This window comes from Rattus rattus, chromosome 1 (genome assembly GCF_011064425.1).
Source record: "Rattus rattus isolate New Zealand chromosome 1, Rrattus_CSIRO_v1, whole genome shotgun sequence".
In the NCBI taxonomy this organism is placed as follows: Eukaryota; Metazoa; Chordata; class Mammalia; order Rodentia; family Muridae; genus Rattus; species Rattus rattus.
This window is the reverse complement of record NC_046154.1, coordinates 37593064-37620833: the sequence shown is the minus strand read 5'-3', so window position 1 is coordinate 37620833 and position 27770 is coordinate 37593064. Positions and strand designations below refer to the sequence as shown.

The 27770-nt window shown below is 47.1% G+C and overlaps 1 protein-coding gene across 8 annotated transcripts in view; it reads right to left on the bottom strand.

Moving 5' to 3' along the window:
- Positions 1-27770, bottom strand: part of Ccdc30 (coiled-coil domain containing 30) — a 76011-nt gene that overhangs the window by 18257 nt on the left and 29984 nt on the right. For 4 of the 8 annotated variants that reach the window (XM_032899144.1, XM_032899140.1, XM_032899143.1 and 1 more), the window contains 5 exons: positions 24418-24625; positions 18137-18316; positions 15277-15486; positions 12953-13107; positions 6814-6958 (listed from right to left, as the gene is read on the bottom strand). In XM_032899144.1, coding sequence (XP_032755035.1) covers positions 6814-6958; positions 12953-13107; positions 15277-15486; positions 18137-18316; positions 24418-24625 — 898 coding nt within the window. Of the gene's footprint in view, positions 1-6813; positions 6959-12952; positions 13108-15276; positions 15487-18136; positions 18317-24123; positions 24307-24417; positions 24626-27770 lie in introns of those variants that run through there. The other 4 variants (XM_032899145.1, XM_032899147.1, XM_032899142.1 and 1 more) reach the window with 2 other exon arrangements.

The following is a 27770-nucleotide window of genomic DNA, read 5'->3' as shown; positions in this document are numbered from 1 at the left end:
TTATTTTAGATAGTGTTTTAGTTAAGGTTTTACTGCTGTGAAGAGACACCATGACCAAGGCAACTCTTATAGTCCATTGTCATCAAGGTGGGAGCATGGTAGCACCCAGGCAGGCATGGTGCAGAAGCTGAGAGTTCAGCTTTCAAAGACAAACAGAAGACTGACTCCCAGGGAGCCAGGACAAGGGTCTTAAAGCCCAAGCCCACAATGACACACTTCCTTCAATAAGGCTACATCTACTCCAACAAGGTCACACCTCCTAATAGTGCCATTCCCTGGACCAAGCATATCAACAGATAGGTTCTTGAAGTGTTACTCACTGAGGCTTAGAGCTCCTGAGCTAAAAGCAATCCTCCTGCTTCAGAATTTATGAAATAGCTGGAACTCCGGGCATGCACCACCATGTCCAGCTCCAAAAATTTCAGATTTGGGAGTGTTTTGGATTTCTGAGTTTTTTTTTTTTCTTTTTCTTTTTTCAGAGCTGGGGACCAAACCCAGGGCCTTGAGCTTGACTAGGCAAGCGCTCTACCACTGAGCTAAATCCCCAACCGGATTTCTGAGTTTTGAATTAGGGACTCTTAATCTGTAGTCTGAGCTCATTGTTACTAAGCACCCACAGGAAGAGGCTTGGCCTGGTTCTTAGCTAACAGCTGCCCGCAGGGAAGTGCTTTGGAAGGTCACATGAAGTGGCCCCCTCACAACCCCCCCTGAGCAGTTCCCAACCTTCCTAACGCTGTGACCCTTTAATACGGTTCCTCATGTTGTGGTGACACCAACCATAAAATTATTTTCATTACTACTTCTTAACTGTAATTTTGCTACTGTTTGAGTCATAAAGCAAATATCGGATACACAGGACATCTGATATGTGACCCCTGTGAGAAGTTGTTCCACTCCAAAGAGGTCGAGACCCACGGTTGAGAAACACTGCCCTAGAGGCTCATGTTAGAGGTTTGGTGTCCTACTGGTGGGCTTTGGTGAAACTCTCTGGATCCTGAGGCTTCTGAACTAAATAATAGATTAACCCCTTGCTGGATTTACTGAGGTAGGGTTTAGCTAGAGGAAGGACTCGCCCAGGCGTGAACTGGAAAGGTGTTTGGTCCCCTTCTCCTTCCTTTCTCTGCTTCTTGGTTTCCATCAAGCACACAGTTGCCCCCCCCCCCAAGCATTTCCTACCCTGATGCTTTGCTTCAGGCCATGGACAGAGACCTCTGACACCAAGAGGAGACATAAGCCTTTCCTTTCATACGGTGCCTCCTCAGATCTCATCCAATTAGCCGTGCTGTGGTGGAACTGAGAATTCTGGGGTCTGCAGGGTGAGCCAGACAGCTCTCATCAATGTTTCCAAGGAGAACACTCCCAACTCAGGAGTCTAATTGCTGGACCAAGGTAGAGTCAGAGGACCACGGAGGTTATATGAGTATCTTAAAATAGCCTCTCTTGTAGCTAAAAAGCCATCGTAACAACAACAACAACAACAACAACAACAACGCTTTATCAGACAGATGGCAGATTTACAGCACAAATTGATGCCATGGCCTTCTTGTGTTCTGTGAAACGCAGGGCTCAGAGATACACAGAAAACAGCTGGGAATACATCTGACAGGACCCCGGATTCAAGCTCCCGTGGCAATGTAAACAGCTCCACCCTGTTGTCTGTGGAGTTTAAAATCTTTGCTTTGGGGATCTGTACAAAGATCGCAGGCAGGCACCTTGGAAGAAGTCTGTTGCTAGACATGTGTTTCTGTTGGTAGAGCACTTGCCTAGCACGTATGGAGCCCTGGGTTTGCCCCAGCATGGCACAGACCAGGTGTAGTGACAGTGACATCAGTCAGTCATTCAAGCACTTGGGAGGTGAGGGCAGGAAGAGCAAAAGTTCAAGATCATCTCAGATTCACAGTGAATTCAAAATCAACTTGTAGGCAAGGGCTACACAGAGAGACCTTGTCTCAAAAAACAAAACAAAAACAACAACAAAAACAAACCCTAGGTGCTGTTGTCCTCAAAAGCCATCTGTGTATGACATCATCTTCCTTCTTGTCCCTCCTGTCATAACATGGAGTTAGACTCTAACACACCATGGGAGAGAAGGGGCTGAATATAGGCCTTGACTTTTAAAGAAATAAGGAATACAGGCGGGATTCGGCAACTCACAATGCCAGAAGCTTGAGGCATATATGGAGGAATGGATTTCTAGGAGGCTAAGCTGGGGAGGAAGGACTGTAAGATTGAACGGACCAAAGCTATTGAGGTGGATGTGCTTATCGGAGTTAGAATTTAAATTTATCTAATGATTTAAGAGTGTGTGTGTGGGCTGGAGAGATGGCTTAGTGGTTAAGAGCACTGACTGCTCATCCAGAGGTCCTGAGTTCAAATCCCAGCAACCACATGGTGGCTCACAACCATCTGTAATGAGATCTGATGCCCTCTTCTGGTGTGTCTGAAGACAGCTACAGTGTACTAATATATAAGAAATAAATCTTTAAAAAAAAAAAAAGAGTGTGTGTGTGTGTGTGTGTGTGTGTGTGTGTGTGTTTATGCACATAAGTGCAGTACCCAAAGAGGTCAGAAGAGGGTGCTGAACCCATTGGAGCTGGAGTTCCATGTGGGTTGTGAGCAGCCTGAGGTGGGTGCTGGGAGCTAATAAATAAACTCTGATCTTCTGTAAGAGCAAAAAGTGCTGGTAGCCAGTGAGCCGTCTCTCCAGCACCGGGATGTGAAATGTGTGAGCCTCTTGTGTAACTTTTCTAAGTTTCAGTTGACTGAAACTTGGACGCAATAACCACAATATTTAATAATGTATTAAATAGCATTATGATGTTTGGTTTTGTTTTTTGTTTGTTTGTGGTTTTGTTTTTTGTTTTTGTTTTTTGAGTCTTACTATGTAGTTCTGGCTGGCTTTGAACTCACAGAGATCTGCCTTCCTATGCCTCCTGAGTGCTGGGATTAAAGGCGTGTGATACTGTGCGCAGACCTCAAGCTCACTTTCAAATAAAGCTATAGCACTTCACAGGCAGGGCCAGTGCACTGCAAGAGCAAACAAGTGTGGTGCCTCCTCCCACACACTGTATCACTGTCGCCATCTGTTTTCCTTACACATAAGCATACTAGAGTGTGTGAAAGAACTTACAGGATAATTCTACTGTTGCTACCATTCTTAAGTATTTGTCTTATTTCTATTCATGTGCATTTGTGTGAATGCATGTGCAGACAGGTGCCCTTGGAAGTCAAAAGGATAGTGTCACATCTCCTGGAGCTGGAGCACCGGTGCTTAGGAGCCACCCTACATGGGTGCTAGGAATGCAACTAGGGCCTCTGCAAGAGCAGCAAGTGCTCTTGATCTCTCAGCCCTTTCTCCAGTGGCCTCCTATTGTTAATTTGAACAAACTATACAAGATCAATTAAATAAAAGTTTTCATTTTATCTTTTTTAAAAAGATTTATCGGGCTGGAGAGATGACTCAGTGGTTAAGAGCACTGACTGCTCTTCCAGAGGACCTGAGTTCAAATCCCAGATACCACATGATGGCTCACAACCACCTATAATGGGATCTGATGTCCACTTCTGGTGTGTCTGAAGACAGTTACAGTGTACTTATATATAATAAAAGATTTATTTATTTTATGTGAGTAACTTGCTGTCACAAGTTGCCAGAGTTGTAGGCATTTATGAGCTGCCTCACAGGGGTGCTGGGAATCCAGCTCTGGTCCTCTGGAAGAACAGCAGATGCTCTAACCTGCCCCTCTTGCCATCGTGACCGAACCTGACAGTGCATCAGATTTACAGCTGATCTTCACCAGGGTGGGGAGAGCTAGACCAAGACCTGGGATGGTCCTGCGGACCAAGCCCTTATTTTGTGGGATCTGATGCTGTCTCCAGGCAGATGCTGTCTGCTGAATGAAAACTTTTACACCCTGTTGGTGTGCACTCCCACACAGGATTGTTTTGTGTGTGTGGGAAAACAAAAAACCGACAAACAAGAACAACAGTAAGAACCCTACTGTCTGGCTTCAGAAGTGAAGTGCTGACGTAGGGTGGGCTCACAGAGAGAATGCAGGCTTGCCTTTCCCTCTGAGTGTTTACTTGAACACACGGTCACGGACACGAGCACACAGCAGGCGAGATATCTTTGGCCCTGGAGGGGGTTGCTTCCCTGTGACCTCTGGATCCTCTGGGTTCATTGGAAACTCAGGAGCTCCAGCTCGTCTCACACCCAGCAGCTTCGCAAGTTTTTCCCTCATGTATTAAATACCTTCTTGTTTGTTTGTTTTGGGGCTCAGGGCACACAACCCCCAAACCACTAAATCACGGATCAGGACGTGCCACAATGTGTTGGCTATTTTTATGTCAACTTGACGGAAGCTAGGGTAAGGAGGGAGCCCCAATTGAGGAAGTGTGTCCCTGAGATCCAGCTGTAGGCCGCTGTCTTGCTTTCTTTCTCTTTCTTCCTCCTTTCCGTCCTTCTTTCCCTTCCTTCCTCCTCTTCCTTTCCCTCTCCTCTCTCTCTCTCTCTCTCTCTCTCTCCTCTCTCTCCCCCCTCCCTCCCTCTCTCTCTCGTTTCTCTGTGTAGCCCTGGCTATCCTGGCACTCAGTCTGTAGACCAAGGCTGACCTCGAACTCAAGAGATCTGCCTGCCTCTGCCTCCCTAGTGCTGGGATTAAAGGTGTGCACTACATCCCTGACTCTAAGGCATTTTCTTAGTGACTGATAAGGGAGGGAGGACCTAGTCCATTGTGGGTGATGCTATCCTTGGGCTTGGGGTGCTGGGTTTAATCAGAAGGCAGGCTGAGCAAGCCATGATGAGCAAGCCAGTAAGCAGCACCCCTCCATGGCCTCTGCATCAGCTCCTGCCTTCAGGTCAGGCCTGCGTGAGTTCTTGCCTTGACTTCCTTGACTGGTGGACTACAGTATGGAAGTGTAAGCTGAATAAACTCCTTCCTCCCCAGCTTGCCCTCCCCCAAGTCCCTCAAAGATAGGATTTCCTTGGCTGTCCTAGAACCAGGCTGGCCTCAAACTCACAGAGATCCACGTGCCTCTGCCTCCTCGGTGCTGGGATTAAAGGTATGTGGCACCACTGCTTGGCTCAAACTTGCTTTTGGTCATGGTATTCCATCATAACAATAGTGGTGCTGACTAGAACACCTCCTGTGCACTTCCTTGGTGTTTTCCAGCTTGTTACTCTGAGAAGCTACAGGCACGAGAGCAGCTCGGAAGAGCTATCATTTGTAAAGGAAATTTACATCTATTCAGGAGATGCAAGTCAGCAAGTTTCTATGTCAGGAAGAGGGCCGTGTGTGTGTGTGTGTGTGTGTGTGTGTGTGTGTGTGTGTGTGTGTGTGTGTGTGTATGTGTGTGTGTATGTGTTGTGTGTGTATGTGTGTGTGTATGTGTGTGTATGTGTGTGGTGTGTTTGTGTGTATGTGTGTGGGAGTATATTGGTTGTGTGAGTGTGAGTGTGTGTGTGTGTGTGAGTATGTGTGTGTGTATGTGTGTGTATGTGTGTGTATGTGTGTGTATGTGTGTGTATGTGTGTGTATGTGTGTGTGTATGTGTGTGTGTGTGTGTGTGCGTGTGTATGTGTGTATGTGTGTGTGTATGTGTGTGCGTGTGTATGTGTGTGTGTATGTGTGTATGTGTATGTATATGTGTGTATGTGTGTGTGTATGTGTATATATGTGTGTGTGTGTGTGTGTTTGAGAGTGATGTGGGTGTGTATGTGCCACAGCTGTCATTACAGCCATCTAAGGATGACATCATTATCCTTGTCTTCTCATCTTTTAGACAGGGTCCTCCTTGCTTTTCTACACTGTGCTCCCCAGGGTCCCTGGACTTTGAATTTCCAGGAGTTCTCCATTCTCTACCTCCTATTTTCCCGTAGGAGCACTGGGATACCAGACACTGTGTGTTGGGTTTTTACATAGGTGCTGGGGATTCAAACTCAGGTCTTCACACTTTCATGGCAAATGCTTTATCCTCTGAGTGATCTCCTGGGACCACATTGGAGCAACTTTTATTTGTATCTGAGGTTATCCCTTCCTCACCTTATAATTCCTCCTCACACCCTCCCACAACTTGTCTCTACTGTGTTCCAGAGGTCCCAGGGCCTTTCCTAGATCGCTTAGGGTGCTGAACAGACTTTGAACATATGATGTTTTAAGTCTCATGTTTTGTGGACACTCATTCATATATGTGTATTTAAAACAGTCTTACTCCTATTAATTTGCCATATGTTAATTTTTAAAAACATACATTTTTTTTTCAATTTTTTTCTTTTTTTTTGAGCTGGGGACTGAACCCAGGGCCTTGCGCTTCCTAGGCAAGCGCTCTACCACTGAGCTAAGTCCCCAACCCCCTTTTTTCATTTTAAGTATAAGAATTTTCGCCTTCATGTATGTCTGCGCACCACACGTGTGTTTGGGCCTGAGGCGTTCTGAAGAGACGTAGGATCCCTTGGATCTGGAGTTACAGACAGCTGTAAGTTACAATGTAGGTGCCTGGAATTGAACCCACGTCCTCTGGACAAGCAGCCTCTCAATCAGTGAGGCATCTCTCCAACTCCTATTAATTTAATTTACACCTAACCCGTCCCAGATAATACAGGGAAGTCCTGTTTCCTTCCCTCCATTTGGAGACACATCTATATCTATGTCCACAGTCTCCCTATTTCTATATCTTTGTTTTCCCAGCTAAATTCGGTAGGTTAAAGTGTGCTCTTTATTCTATTCATAATTAGCTGAATTAAAAGTAAAGATGGAGACTCATTCCAGTCCGTGAAAACACGGAACTGGGGACACTCTTCTGCTACTTTCTTACCTCTTCACACTTCCTTCTCTCGATCTCCAGTTGTTTGCGTAGAGCCTCTTGTTGCTGGGAATTGGCTGCTTCCTGTTGGCTCTCCTTATCCTGCAAGGTTCTCACTTGTCTCTGGAGCTCATTTACATCCTGGTCTAGAAGAATCCTGAGGGCAAGCAATGCACAGCGGGTCACTCTGTGGACTGCCACAGTCTGCAAGTGACTCCTAGACCCAAAACTTCTGGGCCAGCACGAGGAAGCTTGTCGTTTCAGCAGAGGGAGGTACAGTTATAGGTCTGCAGGACAAGGGGACCCGTGCAGGGAACCTTCTACATAATAGGAACTTTTCTTTAATTCTCTCTCTTGCCACCAAAACAAAACCATGAGGAAGAAATACATTTCCTTATGGCAGAGATGAGGAAGGTGTGGCAACAAGAGCAGCTAGGGCAAGGCTGAGGTGGGGCTCTACTCCGAGTCTACGCGCCTTCTTCCCCGGTGCTTTACAACTTGGCCCACACAATCTTCGAGCTCCAAGCATTGCTGACACCGGTGTTCGCATGGCAGCCCTGCTACAGCCGACTCAGGGGCTGATGCGCTGCAGCTGCTTCCTCTGCCGCCGCTGCATCATCGATGGGGAAATCCACACTGCCCAGTGAGTGCCGTCAGTACCCGCTTCTTCAGACAGACTCATCAAACTACGGTTCCTGGGAAGACTTTCTGAGGATTTCAAACCGAGACTCTCTTCATCCCGGACATCTTGAGGGATATGGCGACGGGAAGGGTGAAATAACACCGATGGGCAAAATTCTCACCTGTGTGCCAGGTCTCTAAGATCCTAAAGCTGTCCAGACAGCTTTGTGCTCTCCAATGTATGCATTCTAGGCAACCGCTCGGTTACTGAGACACTGACTCAGGGCTCTGAGGGCTCTGAGGGCTCCTGGCTCTGGCTCCCGGGGTTCTGCCCGCTCCTGGTGCTCTGCTGGGTCCGGGGCTCTGCTGGGTCCCGGGGCTCTGTGCCTCTCGCTCTTAGCTTCTTTGGATGTAAGCGCAGGCACACTAAAGATTGTTGGGGCTTAATTCTTCCAATCACACCTAACCCTACACCAACTTCCTCACTGTCGTTTCTGCTTTATCTAAATCACTATGTGCATATCTGAGAAGTCATCTCTGTCTTCTTTATGGTTCTGTTAAGTAGCCAGTTAGAAATTAGCAACCTTAGAAGACAGTTGGGCTGGACCTTTTCTTCATAATCAATAGCTTAGAAACACAAGCATAGGAACAGTACTACTGGACAGGGGAATGGGCCTGAGTCCTATCCCTGGCTCTGTGAGAAGATGGCATCCGGGACCACTTTGAACATCCGTATACTAACTATCTGGACTGAGCTCAGGAGCCCTAAACCTTACATGATTACTGAGCAGCAGGAGGCATTTCTGTAAGAGCAAGGGCAAACCATCGTGTTCTCCTGGGAAGGTCAGTGAGACGGGCCTGTCAGTCTCCTGGAGACTTTGGACACGGGACAAAGGCTGCCTAAAAGGGGGATGTGCAAGGTCCCTTGCCTGTGCTGTCTTCTCTTTCTCTGAAAGCTGCCGATTTTCTACACTATGCTCTGCCGGTCTCGTCTGAATTCTCTGGCAGACATTTCACCAGGACTGGGGAGCTGAGGGCAGCCCAGAGTGAGATCCCGTGACAGCTCCATTCTTAGTTTTGGTTCAAGGGACTGGGTAAGAGCTAAGCCCCGGAACTGAGGGGATAGTGAGCTGTAGGACTGAGAAGACCTCGGATTATCCACAGTGCAGCCTGGGAGTTCAAATGGAAACCGACAACTGGGAAGTCTGAATAGAAAAGGCACCTCGGGACTTGCTAGAGGCTGCTAAAAAGGAGATGCTTCACGAAACACATGGTTTCAGCAAGGAAACACTAGCAGGTCTTGGGGCTGACAAGGTCCAGTGAGATCCTCCTTTCCCTGTAGCCTGAGTCTCTTCAGCAGCGTCATCTACACAGCAGGCCGTTTTCATCCTGAGTCACAACAGAATCCTGGAGCTTCCTCCACTGTTTTTGGTGTTGACAGTTGAACCCAGGGTCTCGTGCCTGCCAGGCAACTCTGTTCTACCACTGAGCTACACTCCAAACCCCACAGTCCCTTTAGTAAAACCCTTCAGTGGTGGCTGGCCAGGTGGTGATGGCAGTACCTTTAATCCCAGCACTCAGGAGGCAGAGGGCGGGTGGCTCTCTGTAAGTTGGAAGCCACCTTGATCTACAGAGCAGCGTTCCAGCCAGGGCTACACAGAAAAATCCTGTCTCAGAAAAAACAATCCCTAAGTGGCTCCCCATGGCTCATATGGTAGCCACCTTTGTGTGAACCAGGCCATCGTGCTTTCTGGACCCATTTTCTCAGCACTCTCCAACCTCAAGCATTTTCTTCATTTTCTCAGCACTCTCCAACCCCAAGCATTTTCTTCATTTTCGCTAGGGAACTTCTTCCCTTCCTCAGTCAGACCTTCCCCAGGGGTTACTCCTCACCTCCTCACCCCACACTCCCCACCCGACTTTCCCTTTCCTTCTTCCTTTGCCCAGTGGTCACCTCTCAGCTCCTCCCCCCCCCACCCTCGATCCAAGCGCTTACATATTGCTGTTACTGAGGAAGGCTGCCCCAAGCCCTCAGTTCCACAGCCAGTCCTGCTAGGTGCCTCCACAGCCTTCTGACCTCCTTGCCACAGATCACTACAGTTAAAGTGTCTCAGGACAAGGGAATTCACTATGGCAGTATTCACACCCCCCTGCCGGGGTTGAAACTCCATCCATCTGTGTGTGTGTGCATGTGCAGATTTCCATGGAGGTCAGGAGACAGTGTGCAGGGTTGATTCTCTCCTACCATGGGGGTTTCTGGCACTGAACTCAGATTGATAGGTTTGGTAGCAAGGATCTTTACCTGCTGGGGTAACGCACGGATCCTCAAATTTCCTTAATTTTTTTTATTATGAGTGTGTGTACAAGTGTGTGGTGCACATAAGCCATGGTACGTGTGTGTGTAAATGAGGGTCAGAGGATGACTTTGTGGAGTCAATTCTCTCCTTTCACTTTTAAGTGGGTTCAGGGGACTCAACCCAAGTAGTCATGCCTGCATGGTGAGTCTTTAGCCCATTGAGCAAGCTACCGCCCAGCTGTTCAAGGTCCCTTTAAAACACACACACACACACACACACACACACACACACACACACACACACAGTTTGGCAGTGCTAGCGTTGACTCAGCCTTGTCAAGAATGGTAAGCACTCTACCAGAGAATTACTTCCTTAGCCCTTACTATGGTATTACTTACAGCAGAATCAAAACCTACAGCAGATTAAACTCAGCACAGTGATGCTCATTTGTAGTCCCAGCTACTCAGGAGGCTGAGGCAGGGGATTCACTTGCATTCAAGAGTTCAAGGCAAAGCTGGGGCAACATGGCAAAATTTTGCTTCAGACAATCAATTAACCAATCAACACAAAGTATTTCTGTGTATCTAGTCAGAGGTTTCCAGAGGACTGGAGTCAATTACGTGTGTGTGTGTGTGTGTGTGTGTGTGTGTGTGTGTGTGTGTGTGCGCGCGCGCACGCGCACTATGAACTCACAGGGCCAGCGGCTGTAGAGCCCCATGACAGCCACCTGCTTCACAGCTGCTCAGACCAGGGTTGGGGATTTAGCTCAGTGGTAGAGCGCTTGCCTAGCAAGCACAAGGCCCTGGGTTCGGTCCCCAGCTCCAAAAAAAAAACAAAACAGCTGCTCAAACCCAAGGAAGCTGGCAGTGCAGCCCCAGTTCCAGGCCAATGGATAACACCGTGGAATAGCTGCTGGTACAGCTCCACGTTCAGAGGCTGAGGAACCCAAATCTGAAGCCCTTAGAGCAGCATCGAGGGAGAGCTCGGTCTCCTCCTCTTACCTCTGACATTCCATCTGGGCCCCAGCGCTCACCCAGAGTGGGTCTCTCCCACTCAGCACACTGACCCACAGGCCCATCTTGTCCAGAAACCCCACAGATGCCCAACTGTGTTTTGCCAATGTCGTAGGCTACCAGGTTGAGAACATTTTGAATGAAATGAAAGAAATTACAGACTTTGTGGGGCAAAGCAGAAGCAGAGAAACTGGTGCCAGGAGATGTGTGTGTTATAAAGGAGGGAGAGACTAAAATCAATACTCAGAGCTTCCATCATAAGAAGCCAGAGAAAAATTAACATTATATATCAAAGACAAACAAAAAACTGAATAATAAAACCAAGAACCCCAGTCAGCTGTGATGGAGCATGCCTGAGATTCTAGCACTCCGGAAGCAGAGGCAGGAGAATTGCTGAGTTTGAGGTAAGCCTGGGCTATCGAGTGTGTTCTAAGATAGCCTGGACTATGAAGTAAGACTCTGTTGTCTCAAACCAGAACTTGGAAGGTGGCAGCATAAAGATCAGGAGTTCAAGGCCAGCCTCAGCTATATAAAGGCCAGCCTAGGATGCATGAGATTCTGTTGGAAAGGGGGTAGGGGAAGGAAGATAGATAAATGGAATCAGGAAAAAAAAAAAAACAGAGAAAGTGAAATAAACCCAAAAGGTAGTTCTTTGAAAAGACCAATACAGTTGACTAATTTCTATTTGGGCCAGCAAACCAAGATGTATAGGATATAGAAATTACTAATACCAGAAATAAAACAGGGGTTTCTCTATCGATCCCACGGATATTAAAAGGACAGTAGAGGGTATTATGATATCATTATTGCATCTTAAACAACTGTATGCCCACAGATGTAGTAGGTTTTATGATGAGTGGACTGCATTATTGAAAGATGAACATGATGGAAACTCATACATGGAAAAACAGATAATGTGGACGCTGCACTGCTATGTCCACTGTAGAAACTCAAGTCTGCAGAATGGTGTGCTTACGTGTAGTCCCACACCCTCTGGGGAGGCTGACACAGGAACATCCCTTGACCCTACAAGTTTGAATTGCCTGGGCGATTCAGCAAGACTCAGAAAGGAAGACTGAGGGCCTGGAAAGATGGCCGTGTTGGTACATGCTGGGGACCAAATCCCACTCCTCCATAAGAGTGCGCTCAACCGCCGAGCTCTCTCTCCAGCTCACCCCAGCCTCACCATATCATTTTAAACACGGGATTTGCTCAGGTCACTTAGCTGGCCGTGTGGCAGGCTTGCTGGCACCTCCTGAATGTGTGGCTGATGTTATCTGCCCCTTGACCTGCAGGCCTGGATCATGTGGCAGTGTCTTTGTCAGCTCAGTGTTCTCATGCTTGCCTTCGGGGCGTCCTACTGCTTCCTTGTGAGCAGGCCTTGCAGCTAGCTAGGATCTAACTACATTGTGACAGGCTAGCCCACCATCTCTCGAGACATGGCAGATGAGGCAAGCGTTTCTGCATGGTGTGCCTTTGAGTTTATGCAGTCTTCCTGCATACAAATATCCAGCCAGAGCTGGAGAGGTGGCTCAGTGGTTAAGAGCACTGACTGCTCTTCCAGAGGTCCTGAGTTCAAATCCCAGCAACCACAGGGTGGCTCACAACCATCTGTAATGGGATCCGATGCCCTCTTCTGGTGTCTGAAGACAGCTACAGTGTACTTATATATAATAAATGAATAAATCTTAGAAAGAATATCCAGCCAGTCACTCACTGAGACATTTATTCAACGAACATTCACTCAGTGATGTGTGACAGGTCCTAGCACAGAACCTCTAGTTATAGCTAGAAGTAAGATTCTGAGCTACAAAGGGTATGTAAACATCTCCGTGTGTTTTTGGTGGATAATATATCTTTCTCAATATTTATATATGACTCATTCTGAATATTATACAAATGAGAAGCATCCATCACCAGAGCATCCAAAAGAATGCTTTAAGTCACAGCCATAACAGTTATTTTAAGAGGAAAACTCGATAGTTCTTATCTGCTAGCAGTTTCTTGATGCTAAAGATGCCTATAAATGACCCAGAACTATCTGGAAGAACATTAGCCAATAAAAAGTAGCAACTTCAATGAAGCCTGAATCTGCCCAGATCACACCAGAAAGCCAGGCAAGGGGCACGTGAGACCTCAAGGGGGATCCCGGTTAAAGCCAGTCGCCAGTGTTCTGGGTGAATCTGTGCCCGAGGAGCCCCACGCCCGGGTGGTCCTTACCTCCTCTGCTGCTCCTCCTGGCACTGCTGCTGAAGCCTGGCCTCTGTGTTCTTTGCTTCCTTGATCTCTTCCTCTAGCTGCTTCCTCCGCAAAATGCAAACATCTGAAAGGCAGACTTGTCGAGCGTGGTCTAGTTTCTGCTGCAGGTCCAAAATCTTGGTTGAAAAGGTAAAACATTATGAAGGGTGTGACCCTTTCCCAACAACAAACACTACATTTAACTGAACTCTAGCAAGTACCTGTGGTAGGAGTCGGGGTGGGGGCGGGGAGCTGCTGTTAGCCACACTTTCAGATTTTGTGTAAGTCATTCTCACGCTTCAGACTGTGAAAAGCAATCTGTATGTGCACGCTGTTGGCAGCTTAGCACAAACATGCTGTTAATGGCCTGCGTGTTCTCAGGTAGCCATCCCCACCACCAGTCCTGGTGCTCTGGAGGGGACGAGGTTGATACTAGCGGAAACCGGCCTGACTCGGCGGTTCAAGTACCTGAACCAAAACCCTCAGAGAATGAGGATGAAGCAAGGATGATGAGGGGCACAGAACCCAGGCAGATGGGCTAGCCTGCACTAGCAAGTGCCTGCCTGCCTGCCCCTGTTCTGCCTCTCCTATTCCCTACATAACCTGCTGGCTAGAGGTGAGACAGAAGATGGGTATTTTCAGGCATTAATCCACTGTCTTCCTGGACTGCCAGCTCTCTAAATAAAGAAAAGGGTTTTTGTTGTTGTTGTTGTTGTTTGTTGTTTGTGTTTTTTGGTCTCGTTGTGTAGCTGGCCAGGAACTCACTCTGTAGACCAGGCTGGCCTCAGATTCAGAGAGGTCCACCTGCCTCTGCCTTCCAAGTCCTGGGATTGAAGGTGCGCGCCATCACACCTGGCGTAAAGTGTAATTTTAAGACTTGGTTTCTCTCTTTTGTTCACTGGCTTCTGCAAGTGTCAGCAATGAGCTGCTGGTGTCTTGGTCACACCCGTCATTCACTGTCGAGGTTACGGATGCTCTTCTGTATCCTGTGACACTGCACAGTACGTGTCTCTACTTGTATGCTGTGCAGAATGATGTCCCTCTGAATGAGTGCACCCTCATTTCCTGACATGCATATGCTATTCAGGAGTACTTTCAAGACAGTAAGACAGTCAGCCATAGAGGGAGACATGTACGCACACACACACACACACACACACACACACACACACACACACACACTCACTAACACACATAAGTGTTGTATACTATTGATACCTTGTTATAAGCAATCCAAAACACAAGGGCAATATTTGAAAATAGCCAATTTCACAGCAAAAATCTCTCTTGAAAAGCGTTGGTGGTGCACACCTTTAATCCCAGCACTCGGGAGGCAGAGGCAGGTAGATCTCTGAGTTCGAGGTCAGCCTGGCCTACAGAGTGAGTTCCAGGACAGCCAGGGCTACACAGAGAAACTCTGCCTCACCCATCCCCTCTAAAAATTACAAACTAGGGTTGGAGGGATGGCTCAGTGGTTAAGAGCACTTGGCTACTCTTGCAAACAACCTGGTAAGTTCCCTACACCCACATGGCAGCTCTCAACCATCTGTAACCCCAGCTCCAGAGGACCCAATGCCCTCTACTGACCTTCTCAGGCACCAGGCATACATATGGTGCACATACATACATATATGTAGGCAACACACACACACACACACACACACACACACACACACTAAAATAAATGAGTCTATTTTTTAAAGATTACAAAATAAGTCATATAAACAGTCAATTCAAATGAGAGAAAAATAAGTTCTTTAAAATTAAAAAGTATACATGTCCTATGACTTCAATCAGATTTAAGTTCATATTATAGTTTTAATTAAATATACATTTGCATATAGAGAGGTGAATATGTGTATGTGCACATGTGTATACAAGATAAGGGGTGTCCTTTGACTCTCTCCACCTTATTTTTTGAGACCGGGTCTCTTGCTGGCCTGGAGCTCACTCCCTCGGATAGGCTGCTTGGCCAGTCAGTTCCAGAGACCCTTCTGTTTCTGTTTCTCCAAAGCTGGGGTTGCCGGCCTGCCCTGTGTGTTCTGGGGATCTGAACTAGATCCTCATGCTTGTGTGACAAGCACTTCACTGATCCAGCCATTTCCCCTGCCCCGGAAGCTTACATTTCTAATTCATGCAGTTTTCAAAAATGTACAAGGTTTATTAGAATGGTCGGGGCATATGACATAAAATTATTAACGAGATGAAGACGCGGGGAGGGCAAAGAGAAAAGATGAGCCGGACACCTGTCTCTTAAGGCAGGGCTCCGACTGTGCGTGCCGCTTCCTGAGCATGAGGACGGTTACCTTTTCCTGTGCTTCCGCTGTTTTCGATTTCTCCCGAGCCAGCTTTTCCTGGAGGCCCTGCTGGGACTTAATGCTCTGCGTCTGCCTAAGTCCTTCTAACTCCAGCTCCTTGACTTTCTGCTGACAGAGCTTCCACTCTGCCATGAGGGAGGAGTGCATCCTGGCGTTGTCCAGCAACTTCTCCTGGGCCTGCTTGAGTTCAATTTTGATCTATAGTTGGGGGATAGGTAAAAAAAAAAAATCATAAAATCGGGGCCGGGGATGCAATTAAATGGTAGAAAGCATTCTCAAGGCATTGGGTTCGTGCACGCGCTCGCACACACACACACACATATATATAAATTAATACGGATGCTAGCAAGTTGGCTCAGTCAGCAATGGGGCTTGCCACCGAGCCTGATGACCTGAATTCAATGCTCTGGATGCTACATGGTGAGAGGAGAGAACGACTCCAAAAGCTATCCTCTGCACAGACAGAATCAGACGAGTGTGTGGGTAAGCCAGGTGCCGTCCCTAGAGTTGAACAACCCCACGCTGCTCTCTTCTTAGAGTCCCACTTATGTACAGTAGCACACACACACACAGTGGTGTACATGATGGTGGTCTCCAAAAGGTAAAGAGACAAACCAGCAAGCCTTACAGCTTATACTACCTAGAGTGCGTCACCTCTGAGTTGGACATTTTCAAGTACAGCCTTACCACAAGAAAACTCAGCAAGTCCAAGGGGTGAGCAGGGCACTGGACTCGAGGAAACGAAGAAAGCAAAGAGTGGGGTATTTGGTGCACTGGGTTGGTTCAGGGTCACGAGACCCAAGCCTCTTGCTAATGAGGGCGGCACTCTCCTTTCCTAGCACTCTGTCCATTGACTCCCCAGGCCAGGAGCTCTAAAGGCTGTGAGAGTCAGTGATCCCACAGGCACGGGGACGGGGACGTTGCTCAAGTCAGATTGCACGGATGTAAAAGCTGTTAAGCCTCTGTCTCTATGGTGGCTTCTGCAGCCCAAAAAGGAACCAGTACAGTGTCCTGGTGGCACACTGTGAGGAAGAGACTTGGAGAGCAGTAGAGAAAGAGTTCTCAGAGCTGCCAGTATGCTGGCTTGGTTCTGTATTGTGCTAGGTGGTGTCCGCGGACATCCACTTTCTAACGGGTTAAACTGCATGTCATTATTTTACACACATTCTTTGTAGTATAGTCCACAACAGATTGGTTCAAAGGTAATAAAATTAGTATTCTGGGATGCTAATTACTGTAGCATGCCTAACAGTAGGGACCCAGAGTTTGATCTTCTGAGTGGATTTTAGGAAATCAGTCCCACAGTGGGTAAGAGCATGGACTGCCTTGGTGGCACATTCCCAGCCCCCATGTCAGTGGCTCACAACTGCCTGTAACTCCTACTGCAGGCTATCCAAGGGCTCTGGCCTCTGTGAGCACCTGCGCTCACGTACACACGTACCTCATACATGTACACGCGCACCCATGCACACACACACACACACACACACACACACACAAACTCGGTCCATGTGTTTGCAAATCTAAGGTTCCCAAAATGACTCCAGGCTGAGGAAAAGCTCGATGTGCAAAGTCAAATCTACTCACGTTTCAGTTCAGATTCTGAAATTAGCTTTGTGACCCTGGTGGCCCTAGCAGCTCTGAGGTTTATGAGGTCAAACTGTACATAAAAGGTGGCTACTGTACTTGATACCACTGCACGCCTGGCTCCAAGAGAGAGGCTGCAAACAGTAAACGGCATCTTCTCTCTTTATGACGTGGTCGTTTTCCCATTTCTGAAAGACTGCCTATTGAATACATATTCATAAGGGGCCATTCTGGTCATTGTATCAAAAGGCAGACATGAGATTGCTTGAGTGGTCAGGTGAAGTTGGACATGGTGACGTGTGTCTGTGATCTCAGCATGTGACAGGAATAAGATGAGGAGTTTTCATGGGGATCTTATTCACAGGAACAAGATCAGCGTTGCCTTCATGGTGATTTCAAGGCCAGCCTGGTCTATGGGATACCGTCTCAAAACAAACAAACTGATCTAAGAGGCCTTCCGTTTGACACTCCAGGTTTCTGCCACTCCCAGTTTGGTGGTGCTGGGGATTAACCCAAGGCCTCCCACATTCTAGACAAGCATTCTACCAACTGAGCCCCATCCAGTCCCTGAATATTGAACTTTAGAACCTTATATAGGGTTTCTAATATGTATTAGAAACCAAGTCTGTAATGTGTAATTTTAGAACTGAATTGTATCTGGAAGAGTACATTATTTATATGGTGGCTTGTTCTGAATGTTCATGTGTTTCGAAAAACAACTGCGAATCTATGCCACCCCTCCCTTTATGAATACATTTACCGGGGAGAAATACATCTGGCTATATGCAACTAATGTAGGGAGACCAGTCACTAAGATCAAATGTTAAAAATCTGAGATAAGGGGCTGAAGGGATGGCTCCGTGGTTTGGAGCACTGACTGCTCTAAAGCCCAGCTCTGACTCCACAGGCCCTGAGTTCACTTCTCAGCCACCGCATGGTGGCTCACCACCACCTGTCATGGGGATCCGATGCCCTCTTCTTGTGTGTTTGAAGACAGCTACCGTGTACTCATATACGTAAAATAAATAAATCTTTTAAAAAGTGTTTACCTATAAAAAGAAAAAAAAACATTCGAGATAAGGATTTCAACCGACCGCTATACCCTTTCTGTGTTTACGACCGACCGACCAACCGACCAACCGATAGCATCTGCACCCTGTTGGCAGCAGAGAGAGGGGAACCGTGATTTAGCCCCGCCTCCTCACCCCCCACCCAAGACTGAGGGCCTGCAGGAAAGGCTGTGCCTGCGTGAGAGAGTTACCTTGAGGTTCTCCTCCTGGAGCAAACTGTTGTGTTGTTTCAAGTCTAGGCTCCGGCCCCGCTCGTACCGCAGCTCCTTCTCAGCCGAGTTGCACAGGATCTGCAGGCGGTGCAGGTTCTGCCGCATTTCCCGCAGTTCCCCTTGATGCTGGTAGCTTGCTTTCTCTCCAGATGTTAGATACTGAGGCAAACATTTTAAGAGAGAAATGCGCTTGAGAGAGCACCACAGGCGGTCTGTAGGTTCACACCGCCCGTAGGGACCTGAGGGCTTCCGGAGACAGTTCCTTCACCTACAACAAACGATGCTTCTACATCCATGGGTGCTCGGCGGTGCTCCTGTAATTCAAAAGCTTCCACACTGGACTGCACAGGCCATCGGGTTATGGGAACAAAAGCAGCTGTGCGCGGATAACTAATCTTTCAATTTCTAATATCAATGAAAGGCAAACAAAATAGAGCATTTTTTTTTAGAGTTAAAACACTCCCTTTGAGTCTCAGAACTACAAAACCACTTAGGAACGAAAACAACCAGGAACCCACACTATTTTCTAGTTTTCTAAAAACAGTTTAAGCTTGTTTTATTTAATGCTTATGAGTATTTGCCTGCATGTATGACTGTGCACCCCTTGTTTGCCTGGCGCCTGAGGAGGCCAGGAGAGCGTCAGGTCCTCTGGAACTGATTGTTCTGGTTGCTGGGAATTAAACCTGGGCCCTCTGGAAGAGCAGACAGTGCTCTTAATAGCCGAGCCACCTCTCCAGAGGTTTTAAATTTTTATTACGTTTGTGTGTGTGTGTGTGCGTGTGTGTGTGTGTGTGGGTGCGTGTGTGCGTGCGTGCATGCGTGTGTAACAACTAGAAGACAACTCTTGGGGCTGGAGAGATGGCTCAGCAGTTAAGAGCACTGGCTGCTCTTCCAGAGGACCCAAGTTCAATTCCCAGCAACCACATGGTGGCTCACAACCATCTGTAGTGGAATCTGATCCCTTCTTCTGGTGTGGCTGAAGACAGCGACAGTGTACTCACATACATAAGTCTTTAAAAGAAAAAAAAAAAAAAGGGGTTGGGGATTTAGCTCAGTGGTAGAGCGCTTGCCTAGGAAGCACAAGGCCCTGGGTTCAGTCCCCAGCTCCGAAAAAAAAAAAAAAAAAAGAACCAAAAAAAAAAAAAAAAAAAAAAAAAAAAAAAAGACAACTTTCAGGAATTACTGAGCCATTTCACTATCCCAGCTAAAGAAAATTAATAAAATAACAATTGGATATAAACGAACGAGGGCTCAGAGCCAGTTCCCTAGTCTTCCTTGGGACAATCAGTGAGAGCTGTTAGCTTTCTGGGGGCTGGTAGCGGAGGGAAGCAATCAAGGAAGCAGCAGAGGATGAAGCTCTAGGTTGGCCGTGGTTCTCAACCTTCCAAAGGCTGTGACCCTTTAATATTCTTCCTTGTGTGTGCGACCCCAGCTACACAATTATTTTCGTTGCTAACTCCTAACTGTAATTATGCTACTGTTATGACTCATAATGTAAATATCTGCGTTTTCTGATGGTCTTAGGTGACCCCTGTGAAAAGGTTGCTTGACTCCCAGATGGGTCACGACCCACAGTTTGAGAACCATTACTCTATAGGCTGTAGACCTGGGTTTCACTGCTTCCTCAATGTGGGCAAATACCATCTACCTTATTCCTAACTAAAGCCTCTGTTTCTCAACCTGTAAGATGCACAGATTATATTCCTATGCCATCATATCGCTTAGTGAGCATGGGTGGTTTAGTGCAGTACCCACAGCACTATGATATACCCAAAACGTTAGGAAAACATTAAGTTCTAAGTCTATAAACTTAATATTTCATCCAACTTGGTTCAAGAATAGTAAAAGGGAATCTCACCTGAGCTAGTGTTAATCAGACCATGAGCACCCATGGCTGACATCACAAAATACTTCTGACGGACACAATGCTCAGTCTTGCCCATGTGAGAGGCTCCCACGATACTTTCCCTACTTATAAGCATTTTGAAAGGTCTGGCATCTGGCTTGTCTGTTGTTAAAAATTGTCCATTTAAGAAGATTACGGGAATATAGCACCATACTAGATACTACTGTCTGGCATCAGGGCTGAAGAACACACGCACACGAGAGAGAGAGAGAGAGAGAGAGAGAGAGAGAGAGAGAGAGAGAGAGAGGAGAGAGAGGAGAGAGAGGAGAGAGAGGAGAGAGAGAGGAATAGTCATCAGTGCACAGACCCTGACAGAAACTGTCCAAACTGTACTCAATTCCTCATTTCCTTGCCATGAAATCGAGACGGCTCAAAGGTTAGAAGGACCCAGGTTCAATTCCCAGCCCTACATGGTGGTTCACAATGGTCTGTAACTCCAATCCCTGGAGGTTCGACACCCTCTTCAGGCCTCTTCAGGCACTGTGTGACTGACACACAATCATACATGCAAATACACATACACATTGAAGAAAGATTGTGTTACAGCTGATGTGGGAAACGACGTTCCAACAGATATAATCAACCTTCCGTGGCTGAGAAAGAGGGGCTTCCTTTCAGCACATCTCAGTGGTACACTGGATATTTGCGTACAAGATGGAGGTGGACTCTTTCTTGTGACATACACAGTGTTTGATAATGGATCCAAGATTTAATTATAAAGCTAAAAGTATAGAAATAGTCTCAGGGGGTTGGGGATTTGGCTCAGTGGTAGAGCGCTTGCCTAGCAACCGCAAGGCCCTGGGTTCGGTCCCCAGCTCCGAAAAAAAAGAAAAAAAAAATGAAAAAGCGCTTGCCTAGAAATAGTCTCAGAAGAAACACGAGAACAAAGCCTTCTCATGCTCATAAGACCAAGAGACCAACATTTATAAATAGATCTGGGCGTGGTGGGGCATGCTTTTAGCCCCAGCCCTCAGGAAGTTCGAGGCTGGCCTGGTCTACAAAGCAAGTCCAGGACAGACAGGGCTACACAGAGAAACCCTGTCTCAAAAGACCAAAAAACAACCCCCCTCCCAAAAAACCCCAAACAACAAAAAATACAAACCAAACCAAACCAAACCAAACCACCACCACCAACAAAAACCAATAAAAATGGGGTATTACACCAGTACTTAGGATGCAGAAGCAAGCAGATCTCTGAGTTCAAGGACAGCCTGGTCTACAGAGTGAGTTCCAGAGGACAGACAGGGCTACACAGAGCAACCCTGTCTCAAAACAAACAAACAAACAAACAAGCAATTGTAAATGGGGCAGTATCAGGGTGGGAGAGTCGGGTGGTGGGGTGGGCAAGGGAGATAGCTCAGTGGTTAAAGCACTTGCTAGATAACCAGAGGTCAGGTCCCACAAACCCATGTAAAATGCTGGTTGGGCGGGTGGAAGTGGCAGCCTGCCTGTAATTCTTGCCTTGGAAGGCAGAGGCAGACGATCCTTTGAACAAACTGATTAGTCAGACGAACCCTATCAGCCACTTCTGGGTTTGATTGAAAGACCCTGTCTCAAAGATAAGATGGAAGACTGATCAGGGATGATTCCCAACATCAACATTGGGCCTCCACGCATACATGTGTACATGTGTGTCTGTACTCCAGTAAGCAAACAAGGATCCAGACATCGCACACATATGCATGAAGAATATTTCATAAATGGGTGTTTACCTAATAAAAACGTGTGTATCAATGGATAGTGACAGGAAAATGAAGAGAGACAGCCCACTGTTTACCCTGCCTTTAAGAGAACACTATAGCCAGCCTTGGGTTTCCCATGCAATAAATTTTTACAACCTAAGTTTAAACGCACAACTTTAAGTTATAAACTCTACCATACTTTGACCTAGAATGTTTGGTGTGTGTGTATGTGTGTGCACGTGTGTGTGCATGTGTATGTATACGCCACATATCTCTGGGTGAGACATGAGAGAACAGCCTTGGAAAACGAGGAGGGAGCTCTCAGGTCAGAAGTGAGTTTGCAGCCTGGCCCGGCTGGCAACAGGGATATCAGCACATCCATCCCACTATCTGACGCCACCAACTTCCTGGACGGAGGGGTGGCGTGGGAGCTGGGGTTAGTTTTAAAGCTGCAGAAAGGTGGGCTTAGGTCCTGATCTTGCTTATGGAGGTGCCACAGCTCTCTAGATCATATCCAGACACTGAGCTTCCCTAACGCGTGCACGCATTGTCACAGAATTCTGGGACGACAAATGCATGCGGGCAGACGATGACGGCTTGTGGTGGTCCCTACGGTTTGCTTGGGCTCTGCGCTCACACATGCTGATACAGACCTTTTCAACCTGGGGCGCTTGTCAACACTCTGTGCTGTCACCCCACACTGCTATACTTTGAGCTTTGAGTGAAGTTGGAATCAACGGGTGGAGGGGAGATCTGCTGGACCAGGAGCCATCGCACGCATGAGCCCCATCGACCTTACTCACTGCACCCAGGTACCTTGGTTGAATAAATACGAACTAAACTCTTTTCAATAACTCAGAGTCATTAGGGGAAGAAAGACGTACTAAACTAGACTAAAATTTCCTGAGGCCCCAAGAGGCTGTGCGGCTGTAGAACTATCTGCCCTTCCACAAAGGGACAACACTGGAAATTTCCTTAGGATTTTTGCATATTTTGTAGTCAAACTTGCTTTTTGTCATTACTGTGGGGGTGTTCTTGGTTTTGTTGTTTGAGAATTTCATACATTTGCATAATGTGCTTTGATCAACCCACCCCTATTCCCTGCCCTCCAACCCTTCTCCCACCCTCTCTCCTCATCTTCCCAGTTTGTGCTTTGGCTCTAGGCATTGACTAACAAGAACTTCAAACAAAGGGGGAAGATAAATCAGACTAACAAATTAGTCAGAAATTACTTTCCAGACATAAAGTTACATGTAGGTAAAATGTCATCCCCTTAGCTGAGCATGGTGGCACGGACCTGTGACCCCATCACTCAGGAGTAGGGCCAGCCTGGGCTACATTCTGAATTTTCAGTCCAGTCTGGTTGCAAAGCAATACCCTGCCTCTCAAAACCAAACAAATCACCACCAACCAAACCCCAAACGACAATGATGACTTTGCAAATCGTTAGGTTTCCCTTTCCACATCTTCCCATACCCGTTGCCCAGTGTCTAAGGAGGGGAGGGGCGGGGTCTAAGTGTGAGCTCTTGTTGGTCATTTGAAGTCACTCTTCTTTGGGCTTCTGAGCCAAACAAATTCTGACTCTGACTCTCTCTCTCTCTCTCTGTGTGTGTGTGTGAGCATGTGACTTGGCTATTCTCAGAGGCCAGAGATATTAAAACCCCTTTGAGCTACAAGCAGTTGTGGGTCCTGAGAATGGAGTCCAGGTTCTCTGTAAGTGCAATGCTCACGGGGTTGGGGATTTAGCTCAGTGGTAGAGCGCTTGCCTAGCAAGCGCAAGGCCCTGGGTTTGGTCCCCAGCTCTGAAAAAAAGAAAAAAAAAAAAAAAAAAGCAACTCTCACTTTTAACTTCTGAATTAACTCTCCAGCTTTCCTTTCCCTAAAGTTCACTCTTGACCTATTTCTCAACCTTTTTTTTTTTTTTTGAGACAGTCACTTACAGCCCAGGCTGGCCTCAATGTCATTAAGTAACAAAAGGTGACTCTCAATCCTCCTGCTTCTACCTCTCAAATTCTAGAATAACAGGAGTGCACCTTGCATTTTATCAGCCCTTTGAAGGTGGTTCACTTGCAAACACAATGGTCTTCTAACAATCTCAAAATAATTTCTGGGAAGGTGTCTACAGAAAAACTTTACTCTGAACAGCAGAGTCCTGTAAGATTAAGAACCGAAGTGGGGCTGGTGGCCACTCCCTTTAACTCTCCTACAGGCAGAGCTGCAGTAGGAGCCATATTTAAGACGATCTCTTGTCATTTTTTTTTTTAACTAAAATGAACACTTGGTTCACTGAAGTCCCTAGAATAGGAAGGGTGGCACGCACCCTGCCATCCCTCCACCCCCACCCACCTGAGGCACATGTGAGCTTGCTTTGGGCTTACCGCTCAGCGGGGACATCCATGCTCAAAACCCCCAGGTAGGCAGGAGGAAAGAAACAACTCCATAGAGTTGTGCTGCCCCACCCCCATAATTCAAACAAACAACCCTTCAACAATAAAGTGAATCAGCAGGTTCAGACGTTGGTTGTAATTTTATTACCGCTCTGACTGAAACATTGTATAAGAAACATACTTTAAGAAGGAAGAAGGTAAAGAAAAAACAAAAAACAAAACCGCTGCTTATCTCCAGGGCTAGTCAGAAGGGCGGGGCCCAGAGCGTGTGTCTGCAGCACCTACCTTGGTGCTGCAGTCATCTGAACTATCACCACAGCTCTGAGACTGGAGGCTCGCCTCTTCTTCAAGCCTCCCAACTTCCTTGGGCTCCACCGCCAATGGCTGATCGTGGCCTCGAATCTGCTGTGACTCCTGCCCCTCTCTTGGCAAAGTGGCCGCCTTCACTGACTCCTCTGGCATTTTCTCCTGTTTACTTTCTCCTAATTCAGAACTTGATACAAATATAACAACGAAAAACTATCAAACACATGTTCTTACGGCAGAATAGTGAAGAAGAAAATCCTACCCTAGGAGATCTGCCCCCAAGCTTGACCTGTACGACAGTAGAGTTGTTCTAGTGCATTTTATAGGAATGGCTCTTTTTTTTCCCCACTCAGTCAGGTAGATGACCTATCATGTATTTTCACGTACAGTCCAATAACCAGTTTATATGATTTTTCTCCTCTCTGGACTTCTAGTATTGCATTGGGCAGATTCGGGTCATAAAGACTTTCAATGCCACTCAAAAGCAGTAGGTATCTCGATGGGGGCTACAGTGGGCTGCAAGGGGCTTATACCTGAGAAATAAGGATAACTCGACATTAACGAGGCTGAGTGGTAGTATACAGCTTAATCATTGACAGGAGCTAAAAAGGGACAAGGCTAAAAGTATACGTGTGTTTGCACACACACACATACACACACACACACACACACATACTCACACACACACATACATGTTCATAGATTTTGGTAAAGATGAGATCATGGCAAAACAAAGTATCCTACAGTGGTTTAACAAGTAAGTTCTGCAGGGGCCAGCAAGATGGCTCAGTGGATGAAGCTGCTTGCTGCCAAGCCTGATGACCTGAGTTCAATCCTTGGGATTCAGATGATGGAAAGAGAGAGTCAAGCCCTTTATTTTGTCCTCCTCTGACATGTGGCATGCCCTCATCTTCCACTCTCCAGCAAGTAAAATTTTAGCTTTTAAATAAAAACATACTAGGGAAACTGGACGAGAGGCTGTTAACTCTATCCACATGATAAGTGTCAGGATCGGGTGGAGAGACTTCAGAGTTGGTGAGCCGGTGTTCCTGACATTCCTCGTCTGTCAGATGTGGGGGGTGGGGAAGAACAAGGTGACATCTGGATTTCTGACTGGGGCAAATGCATGGATACACAGAGGGTGCTAGGGGTGGCAGGGTGTGGATAAGAATGGAGATGCACTTGAGGTGAGGATTCCGGCACAGGAGAGCAGGGTAGAAACCTTGCCACTGAAACCCAGACACAAGGAAGAAGGGCTGGGGGATGAGGGGCTCATCCTAGACAGAAGCCAAAGGCTTGTGAAGGGCAAGCAGAGGGGGCTGGAAAGCCAGAGAAAGAGGGGGACTCCTTGAGAACTTAAGTCACAGAAACAGGAGTCACCTTCAGCTGCCAGAGAATGCACATAAGAGTGGGCTCTCTCTCTCTCTCTCTCTCTCTCTCTCTCTCTCTCTCTCTCGGGTTTAGCTGTGTTTTGCTTCTGGTGTCTTTCTTTCTTTTTTTTTTTTTTTTTTTTTCTTTTTTTCGGAGCTGGGGACCGAACCCAGGGCCTTGCGTTTGCTAGGCAAGCGCTCTACCACTGAGCTAAATCCCCAACCCCTTCTGGTGTCTTTCTTTTTTGGCAGCCCTGGGATTGAACCCAGGGCCTTCTGCATGCCAGGTAAGCGTTCTGCCTCTAATCTACCATTGCAGCCCTGTCCTGCTTGAATTTCTAGTCTCCCCAATCTGAAGTTTGTTTGGGGCTCCTTGGAGCCCTGCATGCTCCACAATCATAGTTGCTATTCATGGCCAAGGAGGAGTTGGGAACACAAGTCAAAAGCCATAAAAAGGTTTGGATCCCAAGGCTGGAGAGATAACTCAGTGGTTAAGAGCACTGGTTGCTCTTCCAAAGGACCTGAGTTCAGTACCTAACTGGCAGCTCAGAACCACCTGTAACTCCAGTTCCAGGAGATCTGACTCCCTCTTCTGGCCTGTATAGGTACTGCATGCATGTGATACAAAGACATGCGTGTAGGCCCAATGCCCATATACATAAAAACAATTACTTAGAACCTTAAAGACATCTAAAATTGTTCAGATTTTGAAAAATTGTAAACTACGAATGTAGACTGTCCTGAGGGTCTGCAGGTGCTGTTCTGAGCTGTAACATGACCCGTCTCCACTGTAATAAAGTAATTCGTAAGAAAAAAAGCTGAGTGTGCGATGCTGCTCACAGTAATTTTATTTAAGACAGCAGCTGACAGAAGCAAACCGTTCCCGTTTTGACGTGGTTTTGTTGTTTTTCCCAAGGGGACTCCCTGAGTGAACCAGTGAGGCTTGTTCGACTGAGATATCCTTCAACCAACAAGAGTGAAACGCAGCCAGGGAGGACTCCTGATGTCAACCTTGGGCCTTGACATTCGGGCACACAAACACCCACAAGCGGGCGCACCGAAACATGCTCACGTGCCCCACACAGGGACAAAACCAGACAAAACTGCCATGACTTTCCCTTCCTTGCTCCCTGGCTTCCAGACTTGCTACATAATACAATCCCTCCTTGCATGTGTTCCTGATGCCAGAAGGCCCTCGGCGAAGATGGGTGCCACGCTTGTGAACCCCAGAGCCACGAGCTACAGAAAACAGAATTCAGCCTCAGGTCTTTTGTCATAGCAAGAGACGTGGTCCCCAAGTCAGCAAACGAGGCAATGAAGACGGAAGTCAAGTTACTTCATTTATTTAAAATTCGTATTACATTTGAATCTGTGTGCGTGTGTGTGTGCACTGTGCGTGTGTGGCAGAGGACAGCCCGTGGGATCAGCTCTATCCTTCTGTCATGGGTCTAGAGATCAAACTCGGGCTTGGTGGCAAGCACCCTTTCCTCCTGAGCCATCTCACTTACTGTGAGATGGGGGTCTCTCGCTGAGCCCAGAGCTTGCCAATTTAGTTAGATGGGCTTGGGTCAAGGCCCAAGGTTGACATCAGGAGTCCTCCCTGGCTGCATTTCACTCTTGTTGGTTGAAGGATATCTCAATCGAACAAGCCTCACTGGTTTGCTCAGCGGGGGGAACAAAACCATGTCAAAACAGGCTAGCCCCTGTGAGTTCTGGGGACCCCTCCATCTCCATATGGAAACCAGTAGTGGGACAAGTGGACAGCGCTGGAGATCTGAACTCAGGTCCTCACGCTTGCTTGGCAAACCCTTCACTGCCTGAGCCATCAATCACCCCAGTCACCTCTTATATTAATTTTAAGCCTCTTCCCAAACTCCAGCTACCAAATACTCTTCATCCTGATTATAGTCACCAATCCCCAAGTTCTGTTTATTTTTTCTTACCATGTTTTGCACATACTAG